Source organism: Lissotriton helveticus, chromosome 2_1 (assembly GCF_964261635.1).
Source record: "Lissotriton helveticus chromosome 2_1, aLisHel1.1, whole genome shotgun sequence".
NCBI classification, from domain to species: domain Eukaryota; kingdom Metazoa; phylum Chordata; class Amphibia; order Caudata; family Salamandridae; genus Lissotriton; species Lissotriton helveticus.
The window spans coordinates 1032749443-1032773607 of NC_136059.1; the positions used below are offsets into that span (position 1 = coordinate 1032749443).

Below are 24165 nucleotides of genomic sequence, written 5' to 3' on the forward strand. Positions count from 1 at the left end.
TGAGAAATATTTGGTAGGTCCCAGAACCTCTATCAAAAAATTGTCCTCCGTTTTTGGGCTCTTGGTCTGTGACCAGTATCCTTTCAGAGCAGAGCCTTCTTCCTGGTACCTTAGTTCCTTTTGAAGTACTGCAGAGCCTGTGTTGCATGCAGTTATTTTCTTGCGATACCTTCAACTTCCTCAAATGATGCCCAATCTTTGTGTTGTTGGGCCCAGTACGTCAGTTGATTCTCAAGCACTGCACTTCTCTGCATGTCCCATAGCAGTGATCTTACTTGACACATAGGACTATGAAGTAGCTGAAGGAATGACCATACACTGAAACAGTAGCTTCAACATGACTGAAAAAGGTCAAGTTTTACTAATCATTATATCGGGCTATGTTTACCTGCAGAGGACAGGAATGTTTTGTTTTTGAGAACAGCAGTAGTGTCTCATGAGACAAGTAAATCATGCCAAACCAGCAACATAATGGATGCCAGTAGAAAAAAGTTAATCTGGCCTATCATGAGCAATTCTTATATTCTCTATTAGTAGTCAAAAATTGGCCAGAAACTACGAGGTCATATGGCTAATGTAATAATACTTTGATTGTCTGCAACTATAAATGAATTGTTATAGTCTGTAAAGAATAGGTTCTTGATGTAACTAAAATATTTTGCAAGTAGGTTCATAACTGTGTATAGATTTTCAGAAAAGATCATAAATATTTATTTAGCGATCAGTTTTTCATTTGGAGTGATCTTTTATCCTTGATTCTTTTGTGTCTAGGCCCAAGCACATGGCAGGTTACAGGAGACAGAGCCGAGCCCGATTAAAATCAAGAAGCAGAAAGGGAATCCGGAGAGTTTTAAGAACTATAGGAGAGCAGTGAGTTCATTAGACTCAAGCCCAACAGAAATGAGGAGATACTGTAGCTGCATATATGAGAGGAGACATTGCTTTCGCTGTCCGGTTATATCACTGTTATAACTAGTTTTCAGGAACTGCTTCAAAGAAAGTGGTCCACTTCCTGTGACATTTGGATACATAACCCTCTGGACTGGTACAACAGTCTACAGAGCTCCTAGGCCCCTTGATGGGCATCATCAACTTGCAGATGGTAGTGGCAGTGCCATCCTATTTGAGTCTTGGTAAAGCTGCTTCTAATGAAAGCTAGTTGAATGGAGTTGTGCTCACAAAGTTAACATTTGGTTGCAAATTGTATTTTCAGGTAAGTTGTGAGGGCTGTGCTCCTCCAACGCTGCTACAGAAATTTATAAAGAGCAACGCTTTGTTGTCTTCCATTTTTTTCACAATTCAGAAAACATTGGAATGCATAGTCCTGATACAATTCTGATGAGGAGTGTGGGATCACAAACACACTGCAGAGGCCTCCAATCACTTGGAGCAAGTACTTGCAAGAGAGGGAAGATCAGATGTAATGCATATGTGGAAGACCTGGTTGATTATATGACGGGGATAGGTGATGTCAGATATCTTTGGCCGTATGTGTCCCCAATGTGACTAGAGTCTTGAAGAAGAGGAGCAGTCCTGATTTCCTGGATGAGGAAGGCAGGCAAAGCTGTTCTTGGGACTATGCTGGGGCATGCAGTAGGAGATGGTTGTCCAAATGATGAACAGTTTGGTAGACAGACTTGAATTACGTTACAAATGTGTCAGGATGCTTTAAGGATTGTTGTTTCTTGTACTGAGAGACTATGAAAGGATTTCAGTATCCGTTTATTCATGTTTCAGTTTAAAGATGAAGTAGGCTATATATTTTTGAACTCTGTAGATTTGACAGAGATATATAGCATAGTAGGCTGTATATATACTGTTGCAAAAGTCTGTGTGACATGCCCACAGCGAGGATTCTGAGAGCACTGGAGCAGCATTGGATCTCCTTTTCAGAAACAAAGATGGCGGAAAGTTGTTTTAGAGACCACATTTATTTAGGTTCTAAACAGTAAGTGACTCTCAGAACAGACCTAAATTGCGGGCTTTATTCAAATGAGCTGGAGAAAAGTCCAGTTGTTCTTGGCACAATAGAGAGACTAGGATTCATTAGTTCTAGGAATAAGACTTCAGTTTTTTTCTTGTATTTAGGCAGAAACAATCAACATGTGAACCTGTGAATGACAGCAAGACAAGTTCATAAAGTTGTTAAGCTCATCTTGAAGATTGAAGTGGAAATGTGTGTTATCCACATAGATGTAGAATCCGTTCTTGACAAAGTCTTGGTTTACAGTTGGGAGGCCATATAAATCTTAAATAGTATTGGTGACAGGGCAGGACCGAAGGTACACCGCAGTTGATATTGGCTATTCTGGAGAGGAGGAACCCGTTTGACTTGATGGGTGCATTACTATTATCACCTGTTGGTGGGTGATGTCCACACAAATTACTGATCTTTGTGAATCAGAAGCTAAATGTTTTCATGTCTTTTGACAAGTAAATAGAAGTCTTGAAGGATATGTGTATCTGGGTTTCTACTATTGATATTCTTATTTTGCCTCAGTTGTACCATTCCGTGGGATTGTATTTAATATTTGCTTAAAATATTAATAGACTTTTATGAAACAAAGAAAGACTATACTATCTTCCAACCAGGACTCACAATTACTAGATCTGACTCACTGATGCTACCTTTGGCATTATTAATTAAGATTCACTTCACAGTTTGTGACAGGAAGGGCCTTTCACCTCCAAGACAGTATGGAATTTGCCAAAGATCTGCGTGCCTTACCTCCCATGGGTCCATTAATCCAGCTTCTGCTTACCCCTAAAATCCTCTCTGTATCTACAGCTATTGTTTTCTGACCTTTCACTGCAAGGATAGATGCAATGTTGGATTTAACATTCCCTTAATGAACTTATGCCTAGCTAGTTGTATTAAAGTTAAAGTCGGTCCCCTACTTTTAAGCCTACTTTTGTGCACATGTTCACATTTCTTTATATTAGCATCATTAAAAATAATTGTCTCTGTAAAGCGGTACAGTATCGATTTTCCTTTTTTTTTGCTGCCACTCTCCAACCCAGTTGCTATGCAACATGCTGATGAAATGCCAATCTGACTGAAACACGATAAATCAGACAGCAGTATTACTACTCCATTCTATTGTATTTAAACAAATCAGTTACAATAAATAGTGTATTTAAAACAGTTAAGAAAAGGCAACTGAGGATCATTATGTACACCGTAATATCAGCTTTGTGATCCTGTAATTAAATATTCTCTTGTAAAATTACACCTTATAGTTCATATTTGTAGTCTGTTGTAACAATTTGTAAGCAAAGTATAAACTTTTCATTAGTTTACTAATAAAGAAATTAGTTTGCAGTGTAAAACAGCACTTGGTTGCCTCTTTAATTGCACTTACGTTTACTTAAATAAATGGAGTCTGCAAATGTTTTCTTCTTAAACTTACACTTGGATACAGACCAATATAATGTGGTCCAAAAATTTGTCGTTATAATCACATGACTTTTGAAACCATAAGTTGTGATTTCTAAGCCCCTTCAACTGTTGTAATGGAATATGGAGAAGTCGAAATATTTCATCTTTATTTTAACACTGTTAATAGAGATTTCCCATAGTTGTTATTCCTCAAAGTACTTCTTATTTCTTTGCGCTTGGGTCAGCTCTTACTGATCAGCGAATCCATTTGCAGAAGATTATATTGTTTTATATCTTTATCACTGCTGGTTAAATTTAGCGCAACATTATTTTTTTACTTTTGGATTTCATTTGGCAAAAATGTGCTGCTTTAAGATATCCATTTTGGCTCTACTCCAGTCACAAATATATTTGATCCTTGCTGCATTATGAAGAATATTCATGATTTTAAATGAAGTTCAAGTCAGATTTACAGTGTCGCATCGAGGTACGTAGGTTTAATAGAGATTTTATGCATTTAGATTTTATCCAGCTCCAGTACTGTTTTAAGATTGAATACCGGTGATGCATAAGGAGCGAGATAATAAGCTTAGAATTTCAGATGGTAATTGAAGGACCAGTCACTCTTATGTGTGCACACCTTTTCACTGTTTGTTATAATGTGATTTTCGTTTTCTTGAGATATGGTTGACTCTTAATTTGTTGTTGATCGTTACTCCAGGTAGTTGTATATTTTACATGGTCTACGTGTTATTATCCTAATTTTAAAACTAAATGTTTGGTAATTTTGCCAAAAGACATTCCCTTGGTTTAGTTAGATTTACAGTTAATACATTCTCAGAATTGAATTCATTCAACCTCGATGGTTAATATTATATGTCATCAGCAGTTAATGAAAAGATGCCCAGAACATTAGTATAGGCTAAATGAGTGATAACATTGTGGAAAAGTAAATTTTGCCATGTTCTGTGTCCCTACGTGTTCCCCATCTTATGCTATATGTGCATGATTAATATGCAATATGTATTCCCCATGATCGATTAAAGACGCAATTACAGTTGTGTCCAACTCTAGTATGCCAGTTTCCAGTTCTCGTGAAAGCTACGAGTATTAGTCCTATGTAAAGTTACGTTGCCACGCTTCTCAGTGTGCACGTTATTTCATTGTAAAGTCCCCGTTTCTAGGCCTCAAAAGGGCCCGGACTCAGATTCAGCTCCTGTCTCCTGAACCCTCTCCGAGGAGCGATACAGCCCCCACCTACATCCCTGACCCTTCACTTACTTCATGCCTCACAGTGCCCGGCTCGGCCTGGCTCTGCCTGCTAGTCTGCCAAGAGTATGTTATGATTCTAGTTATCAGTCCAGCTCTCCTTCTCTGCATTCCTAAGCTACTGAATCGCATCAATAGTTTCCGTCATGGTCTAGCCTTTACGTCTCCATGTAAGAGAATACTGTATTAATGGTCATTTAATATTCCTCGACACGCACTACATGTAGAATAATGCATGCACCAGTCTTAGAGTCTGTTAGTCTTTGCCCTGATAACTTTTGGATTCTATCAATATGTTCTCTAAACATCAGATACTAGATAGTGTTTAGGTACATGTCGCTCTGACTCTCCAGACTTTAGTCTCTCCTTCTAGCGCAGAAGTCATAGCCCCCAGTTCCTCCTAGTAACACGTCATTGTCAGTTTGCGCGCACCACTAGGTTAGAGGTCCCGGCTCCTTAGGTAGCCCCCTCCATGTTTCCGCCCCATTTATGACATATTCTGTTACGTTTGCATCACATGTCTATGTATACGCCCTGTTCACGCCTCTTGTTACACCTACTTTATGCCTTATCTTTCGCGACTGCTACAAACCCCGCCCACTGCTACGCCTACTGTACTGAATGCTATGTATTTTGTTTAACTATATATACTTGTGCACTGTTATTAAAAGTGACGCTGTTGTCCCGATCCTGCCCCCCGTGCTAGCTAGCCATCCCAGATCGTGCAGGTTGTCCTGTTCCTGTCCTTTATGCTGTATTAAAACCTGCAAACTCCAGCTACCTCGAATCTTGACTCTTATTTATTGAGCTATCTGTTAATTAATTATTCCGAAAAATAGATCAGGTATTTAATTATTTATTTACCACATAATGGCGCCCGAATAGGGACTTGCCCTTTCCCCACGCGCCGGTGAAGCCACGCAAGCCCCCTGATCCTCTGCAGCCGTGACGGAACCATACCGTGCACGTGCAGATATTTCTGCTTCAAGTATCCCTCAGGCCCACGGAGGAGACGGAGGTTGCGGTCCAGCATCCAGACGAGGCGGTGGAGGAACGCGGCGAGTCCCGACCAGAGCCCAAGCCGAGAGTCCAAGGTCCGAGGTATCCGGAGGCCCACCCGTAACAGAAGTCCGAAGTTCGTCCGTCCGTCGTCGTAGCAGTCCAGTCCAGTCCGAGGCCTTCCGTTCTTGCTGCCCGGTGAGTACCGTTGCTGGGGTAGTATCTAGACAGGGTCAATTGTATTGTCTCTGGTCCGTGGGTTTGGGTACACAGATCCAACACGAAGTGTCCACTTAGGTGGATGCGGGTCCTGACGTGTCTCTTTATGAGACCGGTAAGTTTCGTACTGTTTTAGCAGTGCATCTAGTTTCTGTTCTAGTCTGTTCTGTTCTCGAGAAATTCATGTATTCTGTTTTTGGTATTCCAGGTAGTATTTTGTCCGAACAGTTATCTTAAATGTCATTCATGTATTTCAATGTTGTGGTATGAATGTGTTGTTCTTCAGTAATTATCGTGTTCATTGTGTATTGTATTGTGTCTAGACTCCAGCCCAGTCATGCCTCTATTCTCCAAATTACGTCAGTTAAGAACTAGGAAAGGTCTGCTCGAGGAAGCAGTTCCTGTCCCGCCTAGGGACAGTCCAGGTCATTTTATGTATCAAAAGCATGGCATAAGTGCCATATTATATCTAGACTTATGGGTCGAGTACACTAAGGAATTAGAAGAGAAATATAGATGGCCTGTATCAGGTACGTGGGATGCCGAGTGCATCATGCGAGTAGAAGAAGCGTTATGGAAAAAGAAAGCCAGACAGTCACAGAAAGATGCCATCGAGTTATGGCGCAAAGAATCTCATAAAAGAACCGAAAAAGAAATCAGAAAGTCAGAATTAAGTAGGGAATCCACAGAGAGAGCCCAAGAAAGGGAATTAATCGAAATAGGTGAACGAGTTAAAACCGAACAGTCGGACAGACAGAGAAATGCCCTCATTAAGGGTATGTATCCTCTTCTTGCCGAGGGCTTGCCAAAAGCAACCCCGGAGGCATCCAGTAATTTTCCGCCGCCCTTAGTTCCGACCAAGCTACGTCACAAACCGACCGCAGCTGATATTTTTCTCTCGTCCTATTTGGACGACACAGTCCCAGAATATGCAAATCCTGTTCCACCAGCTCCTGTAAATAATGTAATTCATGGTCCTCCAGCCACCGGGGCACCTGTTACAGCACCTGTTACGGTACCCCCGGTCCAGCCCGTAGTACAAATTCCCGCCACATCAGTCACTTTGCCAGCACGAAGAGTATCAGTCGACGATTCCAGTTCAGGGGCCGCGGGAGGAGGTCCTCCTGGTACCCCGCCGCCAAATAGACGTCTAGGGGTAGTCGAGTTACATGAACGTGCGTTACAGCGTACGCCCAAATATCAGTCCATTGCAGAAATCAGGCGAGCTCTTACTGAATGCTGTTATGATCCAGTCCCAGGCGAGGATAGTATGGTTATATATTCCGTACGTATAAGGCAGGTGTCCGAGTATTTGGACACCCTACCAAATATGAAAGAAGATCTAGACAGAATATATCGTTTCATTCGTACAGGAACAGACCCAGAAAGTATTGGCGAAGTCATGTTTCTAAGAAAAGCTGAGATTCAGCTCATGCTATTAAAGTTTCTAATAAATTGTTTAATAAGGGAACAAGATTATCCGACTAAAGATCCGACCGAAATGAAAGTCCTGACAAGGTGGAGTGATAATATAGCCGAGGGAAGACACAGGACACTCAGTTGTATAGAGAGTATGTACAAGAAAATTCGTAAGGAAATAATAAGGTTACACGAACAACGCAAAGAAGCTCTAGTAAGCGAGAAAGAAAATGACTCTTCTACTGAAGAGGTAGATGACGAGAATCCCGCCAGAATAGCGTATGTAGGTAAATCTAGATTTCCAGACCGACATTTACGCCTAGAACACAAGAAAGTCTTTCATCTTCCAGCACCAGAACAAGGTTCTCTAGAACAAGTATTTCAAGCTACCGATCAAATTCTGAAATCACGAATCGGTTATAGTGAGTTAGGTACCATGCATGAACAAGAACTAGCCCGATCAGCAGTCCGATGGGCTACTGATTCTACCACTTTTCCAGACGAAATAGTGGCACAAATGTTTCTGAAACTGCCCCCAGCCGAGCAGCGACTGGTGGGTATGTACATGATCCAGCACCTCATTACACTGTATGAGGGTCAACATTCTGATCCAGGTCCGTTACATGATGTTCTGAACGAGTTACTCCAGCATAGATGGAAAGGTCTAGGTACCGATTTAATTAGTATCATTCTAGAACAACGCCACAAATACCGAACGTTTCTGAACCCGCACTTTGTTCACGTCTCACCCCCAGAAAGTAAACCGTTTTACATAGACAGACAGCATCCGTTACGAGAAGTACACCCAGTTAGGACACAGGGTGGTGCAATGCAACGAGTATTTGTTTACACCCCGATTACAAAGATGGAACTCTTAGAGATGAAAAAGTTAATTCCCTGTCACGACAAAGATCCAGCAGGGTTCCACCGTGAATTAAAAGACATGCTCCGTATGGGAGAATACACGTATCCAGATATAATTAAAATGTTAAAGGTCCTGTTGCCCGCGGGCATATATGAAAAACTCAAAGAAAAAGAATGGGAGGTGGGAGAGAAAAAGATAGATTGGACAGCTCTAGAAGCTGAAGAAAATACACGTGTACCAGGTACCGGTCAAGGAGATAAATGTAAAGAATTACCCGAACTGTTAATACAAGTTTTGCCAAGATTATTAGCCACGAAAAAGGAAGACTGGGATGCAATCTCAGCATGTAAACAGAAACCAGACGAGGATACTAGTGATTTTTATTCTAGATTTGAGAAATGTTTTAGTATCAACAGTGGTTTGAAGACGAGTAGTGAGTCATACCCTCATCTTTTTGTTACTAAACTAGTCGAGAATTCAAGTCCACAAGTTAAAAATAGAGTTTTGAAAGTCGAGAGTACCTGGCAAGCTAATACTCCGTCCCAAATGCTTCAGATGCTTCAATATCACCAGAATAGAATCAGAGAAGAGCAAGATCATGAAAGGAAACGTATGAAAGACACGAAATGAAAGTATTAGTTGCACAATCTGTTCCTCAAGATAGTCAGAAGAGGGGTCCGAATCAAGCCAGTCATCCTGCAGCTCCCGTTAAAGGGACTTGCAATTATTGTAAACAGCCAGGTCATTTTATAAACGAGTGTGCAGTTCTGAAACACAACATAGCTACCGGTAAGACTAAAGAAAGACCACGTCCGCCTAGACAAGAACAAGTTTCACAGACTTCTCAGCCACCACAGAATGCACAACAGACAGTTCCAGCACCGCAGCCTATTGCTGCAACACAGCATGTTACACAGCAAATGTACCAGTATGCACAATCCGAGTATCCAGAGTACCAGCAGTATTCATGAAACAGCCTAGAGAGGGAGGTAGGCTTGCCTCTCATCGAGATACCTGTAGATCAAGAGGGTCCCTATGTTCACAGTCAAGTATTAGGGAAAGACAGAAAGTTTCTGATTGATACAGGGGCAAGTAGGACTACTATCAGTCATGACGAGGTTCCAGGGGCTCCGCTCTCAGGCTCTAAGAATGTTTCCCTTGGATTTTCAGGAAAGCCAATAGTTAACGAGATTTCCAAACCAGTTACTCTAGAAGTAGGTCCATTGTCCCGAACTACTGACCTGTTACTTACGAAATCATGTCCAGAAAATTTGTTAGGTATTAAGACATTGAAAGAATTAGGTGCAGTCATATGTTGTTCCCCAGAGGGAATACGTTTGTTTTTGCGTGACTTCAAGGGTCACTATGTTTTACGAGATTTTGATCCGAGATTGTCCAATGTTCCGCAGCATCTATGGGCGCAAGGTCCAACTGATGTTGGTTTTATGCAAATCACACCCCATCGTGTGACTCTCAAACCAGGTGTAGTGTTACCACGAATCAGACAGTACAAATTGCCACCTGAGGCTGTAACAGCCTTATCCAAAATTATTGACGAGCTCATGGCTCAAGGAGTAGTTGTAGATACTGACTCCAATGTATGTAATTCTCCTATCATTCCAGTCATGAAACGTACTGATCCAAATGCACCCCCAGTATATCGATTAGTGATTGACCTTCGAGAACTTAATAAATGTATCATTCCCCAGTACCCAGTTGTTCCAGATATTTCATCCCTATTGACAGCCATTGATTCCGAAGCCACATTTTTCACAGTCATAGACCTCAAGAACGCATTTTTCAGTGTCCCCATTCATCCAGACAGCCAGTTCCTTTTCGGATTCTGTTTAAATGGAAGGAGCTATAAATTTACACAAGCTCCCCAAGGTTTCACAGAAAGTCCTAGTATTTACAGTCAAGCACTCAAGAGACAACTAGACAATATTCACATGCCAACTGACACTGCCCTGCTCCAGTATGTCGATGATCTACTGATCACAGCCCGTTCTGAACGTGCTTGCGAGCGGGCATCACTTACAGTTCTGTATTTCCTAGCCGAGATGGGGCACAAGGTGTCCCCTTCGAAGCTTCAATTCTGTGTCCAGCAAGTGATCTACTTAGGCCACTTACTGTCCAAGAGGGGTAGGCAGTTGACACCTGACCGTATCCAGTTAATAGCGAGTCTTCCTCAGCCCAAGACCCAGAAAGAGGTACGAGCTTTTATCGGCCTCACTTCTTATTGCAGACAATGGATTCCTCAGTATGCATTTCTAGCCAAGCCACTGATACAGTTAACGACACAGGAGGCAGCCGTATCGACTGTCCTCCCTTGGACATCTGAACATACACTTGCTTTTAATGAATTAAAGAAAGCCTTATGCCAAGCTCCTGTTCTAGCAACACCGAGCTACAGTAAGCCTTTTACACTTTTTGTCACAGAACGCGAAGGTACAGCATTATCTGTTCTCACACAAGATCAAGCAGGACAATACAAGCCCTGTGCTTATTTTTCTAGCACATTAGATCCAGTAGCCCAGGCGTTGCCTGCGTGCCTCAAGTCAGTTGCAGCCACAGCACTAGCTATCAGACAAAGTGATTCCATAGTATTAGGACACTCCTTGACAGTACAAGTTCCACACTCCGTGGAAGTTCTTTTAAACCGAACACAGACTCAGCACTTGACAATTGCACGTTTGACAGGTTATGAACTGACACTGTTCCAGCCACACATAGAAATCAGACGCTGCAACGTTCTAAATCCTGCTACACTGTTACCGTCAGTTTCTTCAAATCCTGCCACACATGACTGTGTGGAAGTAGTTAACACCATGACAAAGCCAAGACAAGACCTGACAGATATTCCATTACCAGATCCTGACCTGACACTTTATGTGGATGGTTCATGTATGAGAACAAGTACAGGAGAACTAGTAGCCGCGTACGCAGTGACTACTGACACTGAAGTTATAGAGACACACCGTATTGACACCCTGTCTGCCCAAGCAGCAGAGCTAGTTGCTCTGACCCAAGCCTGCATACGTGCCAAGAACCTGAAAGTTAATATTTACACAGATTCACGTTATGCATTCGGAGTTGTACACGACTTCGGAGTGCTTTGGCAAGAGAGAGGGTTCATGACTTCTCATGGAACCAAGATTCAGCATGGTTTCCTTATTCAAGCTCTGTTAGATGCAATACATTTACCGACTTCTATCGCTATCATGAAATGCAAAGCACACACGAAAGTTACAGACATTATTTCTCAAGGCAATGATCTAGCAGATCGAACAGCCAAGCTCACAGCCCAGACTCCAGACATTCCATTTAACAAGACACTGACACATACTCCAGATCCGACTACATGTATGACAGTTAAGGACCCCACTCAAGATGTCATAGATATCCAGTCACATGCTACTCCCGAAGAAATCAAGAAATGGTCCGAACAAGGAGGGGTCCAGACAGATCAGGGATGGTTGACGAAGGGAAAAACCACATGGTTTCTCCCCGACTCTATGGTTCAAGTCATTATTAATACCGCACATAGTCCTGCACATCTAGGAGAAAAAGCTATGTTAGACAGTATTCAGAACCTTTGGTTCAACAAGCACTTACGAGCTGCAGCCAAGCAGAAAGTCCGCACCTGTATGATATGTTGTCAGTTCAATCCAGGTAAAAGTGTCCCGGTGGAACAAGGGGGATTTCAGCCTCCTGACCACCCTTTTGAGGTCCTCCAGATGGATTACATTCAGATGGAACGATGTCGAGGTTTCAAGTATGTCCTTGTAGTTGTATGCGCTTTGTCCAGATGGACAGAGGCATATCCAGTTCCAGATTACACAGCCGCGACCACTGCCAAGCAGCTGGTTCGTGAATTTTTCCCCCGTTATGGACTCCCTAGGGTCGTGTATTCAGACAACGGCCAGCCATTCTCATCTGAGTTAATGAAGCACGTTTCCCTTCTGTTAGGGTACCAGTGGAAGTTTCATTGTGTACGCCATCCTGAAGCAGCAGGTCTCGTAGAGAGACATAATCAGACCCTAAAAATCCACATCGCCAAAGTCTGTAAAGAGAAAGGAGTGGACTGGCTAGTAGCTCTGCCAGTCGCCCTATTCTATATGCGCATGGTCGCACATTCCAGATCAGGTCTGTCCCCTTATGAGGTCGTATTCGGCCGCCCCCCGAACATGTGGGGTACACCTAGACCCCGAAGTATTACAGATGTTTCCAGTAATATGCTGACAGATTACCTAGCTTCCTTGATGTCTGCCCTACACTCTTGTCGTTCACAGGTTGCCGCCGCATTTCCAGACAATACCGAGGTGAAACCGCATGAAATCGTTCCAGGAAGTCTAGTGCTTGTCCGGAATTTTGATTGTTCAAGTCCGCTGGAACCTCGCTGGAAGGAGCCCAGACTAGTCCTTCTGACCACCCGTACGGCCGTGAAGTTGGAAGGCAGAAAAGGCTGGGTGCACCTGTCTCACGTCAAGAAATTTCATGGACTAAGAACTAAAACGTTCAATGACATTTCTACAGACATTTCCGAGTCTAAACATTGCCCTATTCTCAAGGACTGTCCCACTATTGACTTTGATTCCAAGCCTCCCCTGTTAGAGAAAACTCCGCAGCAGGAGTATAAAAGTAAACTCCGGTCTAGTAAAATAAGTCAGCCAGTTTAATTGTCTAAGTCCCCCTCGGGTGAAACGGTTAGACAGGTTTCTGACATGTATGAGATAGACCCCCATAGTGAGAGAGTTAGTCAAAACTCAATCCGATGTATCGTTTTTCTAAGTTTTATAATGTTCCTAAGTTTGATGGTTACCTGCACAAGTTATGCATTTCATTTATGTTTTCCAATTTCTCATGTAAATAAGTTTTCTAATGCTACAGTAGAGCACACGTTTAGTGATCTGCCTCCTCACGAGCTATCCTATCGTCTTGCTATGCGCAACAATACATTTATCAGAATGCTACATTATTCACACCAGACCAGCAATGCCACTAATTGTTGGGTGTGTGGTCGACTCCCCCCTTTCCAGACACCGAAGGGAGTTCTGCCACTCTTTCCTTATCCGTTTTCACATAATGGTTCATGTGGAGCCTGGTCCATGTTAATGTCATCCTCAACAGATATGTCCCTTCTGAATAGTACATGTTTTCCAGACAAGCAAGGTCTTCCCCACAGAACAGGGTTAGATCTAGAAAATGAAGTTTATAACTTAGGTAATTATTCATCGAATTTTATGGTCCTGAATGTTCAGTCTGATCCTACTCCAGACTTACCTGCTATTTCAGTACTACCAGTCAAAGGCGAATTATGTGTCCGAAAGAATGGTTCCGCACATGTAGGACATAGTGATTGTACTACTATTGTCAAGTATAGTGACAGTGGGAAATCTATTTTCAAAGCTTCACGTCATTCTTATTTTGTTTGTGGTCAGACCGCATATGTTCGTCTGCCCCTCGATTGGGATGGAACATTTTACATTGCCTTCCTACTGCCACCAGTTTTCCTAGCCCCATCCGATTATCATAGAAACACACATCTAGTACACCTTAGACATAGAAGGGAGATTGAGTCCCCGATTGTCGATCAAACTGAAACTGCTCTAGAACAGTATCAAGATTTCAATAAAGGATTCTTCTTCTTTATAGGACCTGTCCAGAATAGTAAGCTAATCCGTAGGTTAACCAGAACCCTTGAAGCAGTAGTGAATGAGACTACTTCTGCTCTAGGTAACTTAACCGAAGAGCAATCTGCTATGAGATTTGTCGTGCTCCAAAATCGTCTCGTTCTTGACGTCATACTGGCCGATAGAGGAGGAGCATGTAGAGTCATCGGATCTAGTTGCTGCATTTTCATTCCTAATAACGCGCCGTCTATTTATTCAGCTATAACCAGACTTCATAAAATTGCCCATCAGTTACACCAGAATCCAGGCACCTGGACATGGTCCGGTTGGTTTTGGAGTATAATTTCTGCCTGGGGATGGAAAGTATTGTCATTTCTAGGTATAGCAGTAATGATCGTTTTCAGTTGCTGCCTCTGTTTACAATGTGGCCCTGCGATTTGCGGCATTTGTGCTACATCCTGTATTCCAAGTCTTAGTCCTAAGTCCCGTTCCAAGACAATTCGAGACGAGCAAATGATGCTACATGAAATGATAGATGGTATCATGAATATTGATGTTTCCTGATGGAAACGTAGTGACAAGGAGGGAATGTGGAAAAGTACATTTTGCCATGTTCTGTGTCCCTACGTGTTCCCCATCTTATGCTATATGTGCATGATTAATATGCAATATGTATTCCCCATGATCGATTAAAGACGCAATTACAGTTGTGTCCAACTCTAGTATGCCAGTTTCCAGTTCTCGTGAAAGCTACGAGTATTAGTCCTATGTAAAGTTACGTTGCCACGCTTCTCAGTGTGCACGTTATTTCATTGTAAAGTCCCCGTTTCTAGGCCTCAAAAGGGCCCGGACTCAGATTCAGCTCCTGTCTCCTGAACCCTCTCCGAGGAGCGATACAGCCCCCACCTACATCCCTGACCCTTCACTTACTTCATGCCTCACAGTGCCCGGCTCGGCCTGGCTCTGCCTGCTAGTCTGCCAAGAGTATGTTATGATTCTAGTTATCAGTCCAGCTCTCCTTCTCTGCATTCCTAAGCTACTGAATCGCATCAATAGTTTCCGTCATGGTCTAGCCTTTACGTCTCCATGTAAGAGAAATACTGTATTAATGGTCATTTAATATTCCTCGACACGCACTACATGTAGAATAATGCATGCACCAGTCTTAGAGTCTGTTAGTCTTTGCCCTGATAACTTCTGGATTCTATCAACATGTTCTTTAAACATCAGATACTAGATAGTGTTTAGGTACATGTCGCTCTGACTCTCCAGACTTTAGTCTCTCCTTCTAGCGCAGAAGTCATAGCCCCCAGTTCCTCCTAGTAACACGTCATTGTCAGTTTGCGCGCACCACTAGGTTAGAGGTCCCGGCTCCTTAGGTAGCCCCCTCCATGTTTCCGCCCCATTTATGACATATTCTGTTACGTTTGCATCACATGTCTATGTATACGCCCTGTTCACGCCTCTTGTTACACCTACTTTATGCCTTATCTTTCGCGACTGCTACAAACCCCGCCCACTGCTACGCCTACTGTACTGAATGCTATGTATTTTGTTTAACTATATATACTTGTGCACTGTTATTAAAAGTGACGCTGTTGTCCCGATCCTGCCCCCCGTGCTAGCTAGCCATCCCAGATCGTGCAGGTTGTCCTGTTCCTGTCCTTTATGCTGTATTAAAACCTGCAAACTCCAGCTACCTCGAATCTTGACTCTTATTTATTGAGCTATCTGTTAATTAATTATTCCGAAAAATAGATCAGGTATTTAATTATTTATTTACCACAACATGATTGCCTAATTTTGATGGTAGAACATCGTTAGAATCCAAATAGTATGTTCAATCCAGGATCTAGTCAATTTGTGTATTTCCTTTTTTCTGTTTTGTCAGTTTTACGCTCACTGCTTCTGAACCTCTCAATGCATCCCAGAGACCATATTTATATCCGACTATCACAGTCTACTTTTCCCCAGAGATACCTCTGACATTCCATACTTCTATACTTGCATCATAAAATCTCCTTTACAGCCGTATTCAATGCAAGCTGATTGTGCCACAGGTTTCCCTGAGATAGTGTTTTTGGAAGAGTTGTTACCATCTGGTTACATGGATTTGGGAATCCCACTTGTATAATTGTATATACCATTTCTGATAGAGACTTCTAGCTGCAGATCCCTCACATTGGGAATATTCCCCCAGGCATCAGATTGTATCCGGAAACTTTTCAGTAGTAAAAGTGCTTGCCGGTAGGTGGCTCCATGCGGCTTTGCACTGTTGAAGTTGTGCTCTAGAAATGACGTTTGGAGCCTATACAGGCACCACACCCCCACACTGACATCAGGTCCTTTGTTTTTGCGCCACCAGACGCAGATTCAAAGCGCGCTCTTATCTCTAGGAGACACCTCAGAAATTTCATCTACAATTCACAGTGTGCATGAGAATATCATCCCCAAAAGCTACATGTTTTAAGACCAGTAAGGACTGTGGTAAACAAATATCTTGGACAGATCCCCATTAGGTGTGGCTGTGGTCGAGGTATGACGCTACAGGCTTCTGTCATGGCACGCTGATGTACCCAAAGACCATCTGGGACCCCAAGGTACAACTCTACATCAGTAAACACAAGAAAACCCCTCGATTAAACCGGTTTTGTTCCAGGCTGTTCTAGAGACCAATCTTCACCGAGATCTAAATAGTCGGGTAAGTCTAAGAAGCATAAAAAATAGAAGCTTGACTCTGACCATTCTCTGCACTCATGTTCTCCTGAGAAGGCATGGGTGCGGAACCATGGCTTTCGATCTCACTTTTCGAGGTCAGTCCCCCAACTGGTTATGGCAATAACTGGAGTTTCCGGGGCCATCCACCACACCAAAACAGATTGAAGAGTTCTATTTATTTATTTATTTGGGCATTTATTAAGCGCCTGGTTACGCCACTGGCGTGTCCCCGCGCTGTGATAAGTGAAGTAGCTGTCCCCCCTCCTCCCGCAAAAGGCTATCTGCTAAACAGAAGTGTTTTCAGTTTTTTCCTGAAGAGGACTTCAGAGGGTTCAAGTCGCAGTTCCAGCGGGAGATCATTCCAACGCTTGGGAGCAAGGTATCTAAAAGACCTGCCCCCCCATGCAAGCTCTTGATACTCTGGGGACTTTTAACAGCCCAGTCTGAGAAGACCGTAGACTGCAAGTTGGCTCGTAGTGGGTTATTAGGCTCTGGAGCGGTCTAGGCGCTTTGCCGCTCAGGATGCGGTGACAAGTGGCGAGAGCCTTGAACTCCACTCTCCTCTCAATGGGAAGCCAATGGAGGGCCCGCAAAGCAGGTTTAGCGGAAGACCTCCTGGGGAGCCTAAGTACCAGCCGCGCTGCCGCATTTTGAAGGACCTGCAGACGGCCCACAACCCTACCTGTGGCCCCCAGAAACAGCAGGTTCCCGTAATCAAGTCGGGAGGTGACGAGGGCGTGCACCAGCGTCTTTCGAGCAGAGATGGGAAGCAGATCTAACACTTTCCTAAGAGCTCTCAGGACACCGAAGCACACCCCCGCCACCCGGCCGACCTGTGGGCCGAAGGTAAGGTCCCTATCCAGCCACACACCAAGGTTCCTGGCCTCACGGCAGGGAACTGGGACTTCACCCAGGCAGGGCGGCCACCACGCCGATGACCACGCAGACGGCCCACTCCCCACCACGAGCACCTCAGTCTTGTTGCCGTTCAGTTTTAAGCAATTTGCGGACATCCAGGCAGCAAGATCTATAGGATCATGCTCTGGCTCTTATGATCTTTGCCAGCTCCCTCCGGCATGCCTTTGAGCCCTAAGGAGCTGAGAAGCCTTCCATCTGGAGTACCACCGGTGGGTTCTCCCTCAGTGCCAATTGTACCCTCGTCCATCACAATGGCTCCAGCTCCGATTACGTCCCGCCTCTAGCGCCACAATCCACCTAGGTTGTTAAATCTTTGATGCCGGTACTGAATCCATCAACGCTGATGAGGAGAACCTATAGTACCCTCTGACTCTTCAGTGGTCCTGCCACTGTTGAGTCACTGCTTCCTCCCACTTGATCTGATACCTCTATAAGGGAGAACGTACACCTTACACACCTTTTTTGGCACATATGTAAACACCGATTATGAAGCAGGTGATAAGTTCACTCAGTCCTATCATGAGGACAATTGGTACGTCGGCATCCTCAATACCCCCCCTGACCCCCCCCCTCCCCCCCCCTCCGCCGAGAATTGGGTCTTCTCTCCCCCCTGGTGCCGCCAAAAAATAATCCACTTCATATGCCACTGTAATGCGTAGGGTGGCTGAAGTGTTTGACCTCCAGCTCCCTATTTTGGAGGTTAAAAAATGTGCTGATGGAAGTCCTCCAGTAGAGGCAAACGTCTTCTGAGTCCCTTCTGCCATCTGAGTCATAAACGGGTACCCTGTTAGGAGCCTGGACCAAACTTTGCTCTGCAATGCCCTCCCACCACCACCTAGTCAGCACAGACAAACTGTAAGATGCCAGTGCCCTGCCCCAACGACTGTGCTTTCCGGTCTCAGCACCCTTCCTCCAAAGGTTTAGTGGTGCAGGCATCCACAAGCATATCGACACCAGCACTTTTCTGACTCCTCTCCTAGATAGGGAGTCCAAACGGGTGGAGCTTGTGAAGTGAGTTCTCTCTCCTGCCAGCCTAGCTGTCTGTTAAGTAAATCCCAACTGTCTCCTGGGATGCTACTCCCGCGCCCTTTGGGACTCAGTGGCTCAAGTACTCCCTGGTATTCCTGAAGGTCTCTGACTTGTTTTCCCCCATGCCAGCCAGTCAAGACAGTTGTGATGCGACCTAGTTCACAATTCGTTGTGATTTGGGCACCATCGATTCCATTGGGCAAGCACTGGCACCAGTGTTACCATTGGCCACCATGCGCGGCTGCGATCGACCTGGTTATCAGGCGATGTCCAGTCCTCCCTTATGGGCATACCCTTTGACAGGACTTGCCTGTTTGGGTACAAGACTGATTCCGCTTTAGAGTGATTCAAAGAGAGCAGAGCTACTGCACACACTCTGGGCTTATCTGCCTCAGCACACCAGCTGCACCAACCATACTGCTCCTTTTGCGGCTTTGGCAGTGCCCACCATCCCTGCAGTCAGGGTCAATGGCTGCACACGCCCCTGCACCCTCCCCCTCTGCAATCCCATTTGAAAAAACTCCTTAGCATGCCCTTAAGGGACCACAACCGCCGAATAGGAGGCAGGATCCCAAGATTCCTAATCAGTTGGCAAGCCATAATTTCAGACTGGTGGGTCCTTCAGATAGTTCACAGGTAATATGCCTTGCCCTTCATCTTTTCTCCACCACGTCTTCCAGCATCCCCCCAGCGACTGATGGAGGATCATCTATTTTTCAGCAATAAGTGCAAGCCCTTATTGCCAAAGGAACTGTCGAGTGGGTACCAGTGCTAGAAGTAGGACGTGGTTGTTATTCCCGCTACTTTCTGAGGCCCTAGAAGGATGGAGGCCTTTGTCCTATTTTACACTTGTACCCTCTTAATGCCTTCCTCTGGAAGCAGAAATTCGAAATTCTCACCTTGGCCCAAGTCTTTTTTTCCTTCGACCTTGTATACTGCATTGTGGCGTTCGACCTGCAGGACACCTATTTCCATATACCCGCCCTGCAGACCTGCTGGCACTACGTGCAGTTCATGGTGGGACAGGAGAATTATCAGTTTGCTGTGCTCCCCTTTGGTCTCACCAGCATCCCTGGGGTGTTCACCACAATGATGGTGGTTGTGGAGGCACACCTTTGGAGTTCAGTGGTACCAGTCTTCCCCTATCATGAAGACTGACCTTTGAAGGCGGGCTCGCCCCGAGCAGTCATCAACCACCTCCAGACTACAGTGAACCTCCTGTCATCTTTGAGGTTCACTATCAACGTGCTGAAGTCACACCTGATTCCTTCTCAGATAGTCCCCTTCATCAGGGCCATTACGGACACAGTTCTGTTTCCTGCCTTTCTCCTGGGGAAGAGAGTCTAGGACATTCAGGCTATGATTCTGATCTTTCAGCCTCAGTCCTGGATTTCCGTGTATCAACTCTGAGGCTCCTGGAACTCCGGCATGCTACTGGTAGAGCACACCAGGTGGCATATGTGGGATCTGCAGTAGGGTCTGAAGTCCTGGATTTCAGTGAGGTCAACTCTGAGGCTCCAGGAACTGCTGTAATCTGGCATGCTACTGGTAGGGCACACCAGGTGGCATATGTGGGCTCTGCAGCAGTATCTGAAGTCCCAGTGTGCCCAACATCAAGGGGACCACTTCGATAACATTCAGGTGTTGGGGTAGACTGCAAAAGATCTGCAGTACTGGTTACTGGAATGCAGTTGGGTCTGAGGCAGACCCCTCTCCTTTACCTGCCCGAAGCTCACAGTGGTGACTGACTCATTGCTTCAGGGTTGGCTATCTGGGGGAGGTGAAATCAGAGGCCTCTGTTATCCAGCAGAGTCCCGGCTGTATGTCAACCTTCTGGAGCTGAGGGCCACCCGCTTAGCGTTGAAAGCCTTCCTGTCATCCATCAACCTCTACTTTATTCAACATCTACCTTACTCCTCTTGCTCTACTTGTGGAGGCTCTGGGAGCTAAAATAATTTGAACGCTAACGACACCCAGCTTCTGTTTTCATGGGACTGTAAGACAGGGTTCCCTGGTGAAAACATTAGAACGTGCGTGCCAGCTTCCAGTGGCTAACTTCATCAGCTCAAATGTAATGCAGAAAAAACTGAGCTATTATTTTTTTGGGACCTTAGGCCCCAAATTCATGGCAATCTTTTTGGCCAGTGGAATTCTCCTTTCCAGGGCACCAAGCGCACTCAGTGAAGAGTTTGGGCATTTAAATCGATGATTGCCTTTCATTTTTACTGCAGGTGAACTCAGTAGTAGGGTCCTGCTTTGAATTACTCCATATCTTAAGAAGGTTTCTAAATTTTTTTATTCTTGTCAGCCAGGAAATTGCATTGGCTCCCTGTAAAAAAGATAATCTTATTTAAGACTCTTGTTCTGGTCAATAAAGCCCTTAATCAGATTGACTCGGAATATCTTAGGACACCAATTCGTTTTTATGCTTCCTCCAGATGCCTTCATTCAGCCAAAGCCTTTCTAGCCAAAATGTCTGCGATTAGACGTACTAGGACTGGCGGCAGATCCTTCTCCATCTTAGACTCATCAGCTTGGCACTAACTTCCCTCTGAGATCCGGAGCATCACAGATTTGTCCTATTTCAGGAAAAGATTGAAAACATGGTTATTTAACCAAGTCTAAACTGATCTGGCCTCAATGCGTGGGCTACGTTGCAGAGCGCCAGGGCACTCCGTGAAGTAACAGAGCGCTTTATAAATGCTCATTCATTCATTCATTCATCAAGGGGTGGCTGGTACAAGTGCTCACAGACAACAGCAGCACCATGTGGAGCTACAAAAAAACAGAGTGGGGTCACGGACACTGGACCAGGAGGCCTTGCGGCTCTGGAAATGGCTGGACCACCAAGGAATTTTCCTGGTGGTGAACCTTCTGGCAGGCAGGATCGTTGACTGCCAGAGTGAACAGGCTCCCCTTTCAGTGCTTAGCAGATCACCAGTGGCAGTTGCTGCTGGAAGTGGTACAAGGTCTCTTCCGTGAATAGGGAAAACCTTGGCTCGATCTGTTCGTCACCACAGAGAACATGCAAAGGCAGAACTGAAGCGGGGTGGAGTTTTATGGGCGTCGTTTGTTCTGAGGCATGTTCCTCATCAAGTGGAACTCAGGACTCCTGTATGACTTACTGCCTGTACCACTTCTGTTTGAGTTCTCTAGAAGATCAGGACTGATCATGCCCAATTCATCCTATTGGTTCTGGATTGGTAACACAAAAATTATTATATCCAGATATCCTGGTCTTTGGCATCTGCCCTGCGATCAGTCTTCCCCCACCCCTTTCACCCCTTGTGAGCCAAGTGTCCCTTGACAAATACTGTATATGCCTGTCATTGAGATAGATTTGTGGTTTGGTGCTGTACTATGCACATAGACCCCCCATCTGGTAAGGTAACCTGATGTTTTGGTATTTGTTTTGATTACTCTCCGCTCACCTATCTTATCCAAACCGAAATGGGGCAGTATCCTCCTTATATGCATTGTACACGGAAATGTGCACAAGCACTGAGAGGAGAGCCCTAGAACATGGAAGGTGGATTTGGAGTAGGATGTAGGCAGGCTCTGATGTATGGAAGTACTGCTCCTCCAAACTAAACTGATGTCAATTAATTACAGACTGTATGCGGACGATACTCTGGTGTACATTCGACAGCCTGTCCAAGCGATCCCATTAGTTCTAGATATGCTGCGGGATTTGGTGATATATCCAGAATAAAAGCAAATCCGGGTAAATCGAAACTACTCCCGATTGGACTGCTGACCTCTGAGCCGCGAGTGACACTGCCGAAGGTGGGACTCCCGTGGGCGGAGACGTAGCCCAGATATTTGGGAATTAGATTGGGGGCTACTCCTGAGGGGTACCTGAAGCTTAACAAATGGAAGGTAATATAGGGAATACGGGGCTCTGTGCGTTTCTGGCAGGAATTGTCTCTGTTTCTTATGGGAAGAAATGCTATAACTAAAATTATCATGCTACCCCAATGTTTATATGCGATGCAGCACTCCCTTTATAAAATCCTGCAGCACTTCTTTAAAACCACTTGGATGCTAATGACAAGGGTAACTCGTCATGGAGTGCCCATTCATTTCAATGGAAATTAGAGTAAAGTCCTTCAAGTGCCTTAGCATCCAAGTGAAATACTGGGTAACCTTTTAATAGACCTGCTATAGGGTACCAAACGTAAGAGGGTAAGTCTGACCACTCTACAGCGAACAAGGCAGACTGGGGTATTGGAGGTGCCATGTTTTGAATTGTATTATTTGGCCTCTCAATTACAGAATGCAGTGCATTGGCTTGATGAAGCAGAGAACTGAAAGAAGAGACTGTTAGCAGGCACCTTCCCAGGAGGCTCGCTTCCTGAGCTCTTGATGTTGAGGAGGGGGTGCCCCCTGTCTGCGCCTACATTATACGGCACGTCGCAGAGATATGGGAACATACGGTTAGGAAGGAGCTGCTTCATGTGCCATATGCCCCAGAGATGACGCTTTGGGTGATTCAGCCCTTCTCTAAAATTGCTGCTTCTATGTCTGTCCGTAGATGGACGGAGAGAGGATGCCTAACAATGGGGGGCCTCTTTGAAAATAAGCAATTCATCACACAAGAAAGTGCAGAAACTGCTTTTAACCTAGGCACAGGACAGTTCCTGCAATATAGGAAGATATCCCAAGTAACCCAGGAAATATGGCCTTCTTTACCGGAAGAACCCCCTCTCACAAATGTATTGCAAGTAATGTTATGTATGGCCCAGGGACGTCACCTGATCTCGCATCTATAGCGGGTGATCTGGGAAGATAAGATTATCTGGGTACTCCCTGTTCAGTCAAAATGGGCAACAGTAGTGGAAGCTCCTTTAACAGAAAAAGATTGGGTTTAAATACATGAGGGGGTTAAACGGGTGAGTTTGAATACACGGTTTAAACTGATACAATACAATTATGTGCATCAAACCTACCTTACTCCCAAAGCACTAAATAGAATATACCCAGATAAGTCAAGGCAATGTCCCTGCTGTGATGAAAGGTAAGCTGATTTTATGCATATGACCTGGGCTTGCTCAACTTTAGACTCTTACTGGACCGAAATGTTATTTAAATTAAAGGAAGCCACGGGATGGGTGATCCCTAGGGAGATATGCTCAGTCCTGTTGGGATTACTCTAAACACAAAAACCTTAGTAGGAAATTTGTGATGTTAGGGCTTGTACTTATAAAACGCTGTATAGCCATATCCTGGATGAGTCACGCCCCGCCAAGAGTAGCGATGTGGGTGAAGGGTGTTTATGAATGGGCAGCAGCAGAGGCACTTCGTTTGAAACAAATAAGACACAATGTGAAAATTGGAGATCATTTACGGGTTTGGGAGACAATGATCAAAGATGTAAAGGAAACGCAATGACCTGGAGTTCCTTCATCTTCGTATCCTGGTACTGGGGACATTCCATAGAGAATAAAGTAATGACTAACAATAGCCTGATGAGCCCTGAATAGGACATAAGAGGAGCCGCAAACATGAATCAAAACAAGAGTTCAAGTAGACATTCAGACATGGAGGAGGGAGGGAGGGGAGTATATAGGGGAGTTAACAGATTATGTTGTCAAGAGGGTATTCTCCAAGAATGTTATGTTGTATACGCTGTGAGAATAGGCAAAGGGATTGTTTATGGTCCGATGATCCATCTATAAGGGACCGGAAATGTAAAATTACTGTTCAAATGTTTCTAT

The 24165-nt window shown here is 44.5% G+C and overlaps 1 protein-coding gene across 3 annotated transcripts in view; it reads left to right on the plus strand.

The window, feature by feature from the left end:
- GKAP1 (G kinase anchoring protein 1) overlaps positions 1–24165 on the plus strand; it is a 664789-nt gene that overhangs the window by 635020 nt on the left and 5604 nt on the right. Inside the window, exon 12 of one of the 3 annotated variants that reach the window (XM_078675827.1) lies at positions 772–1075. The exons of the other annotated variants lie outside the window; for them this stretch is intronic. Within the exon in view, the coding sequence (XP_078531953.1) occupies positions 772–972 (201 nt within the window). The 3' untranslated portion in view covers positions 973–1075. Of the gene's footprint in view, positions 1–771; positions 1076–24165 lie in introns of those variants that run through there. 3 annotated transcript variants of the gene reach the window in all.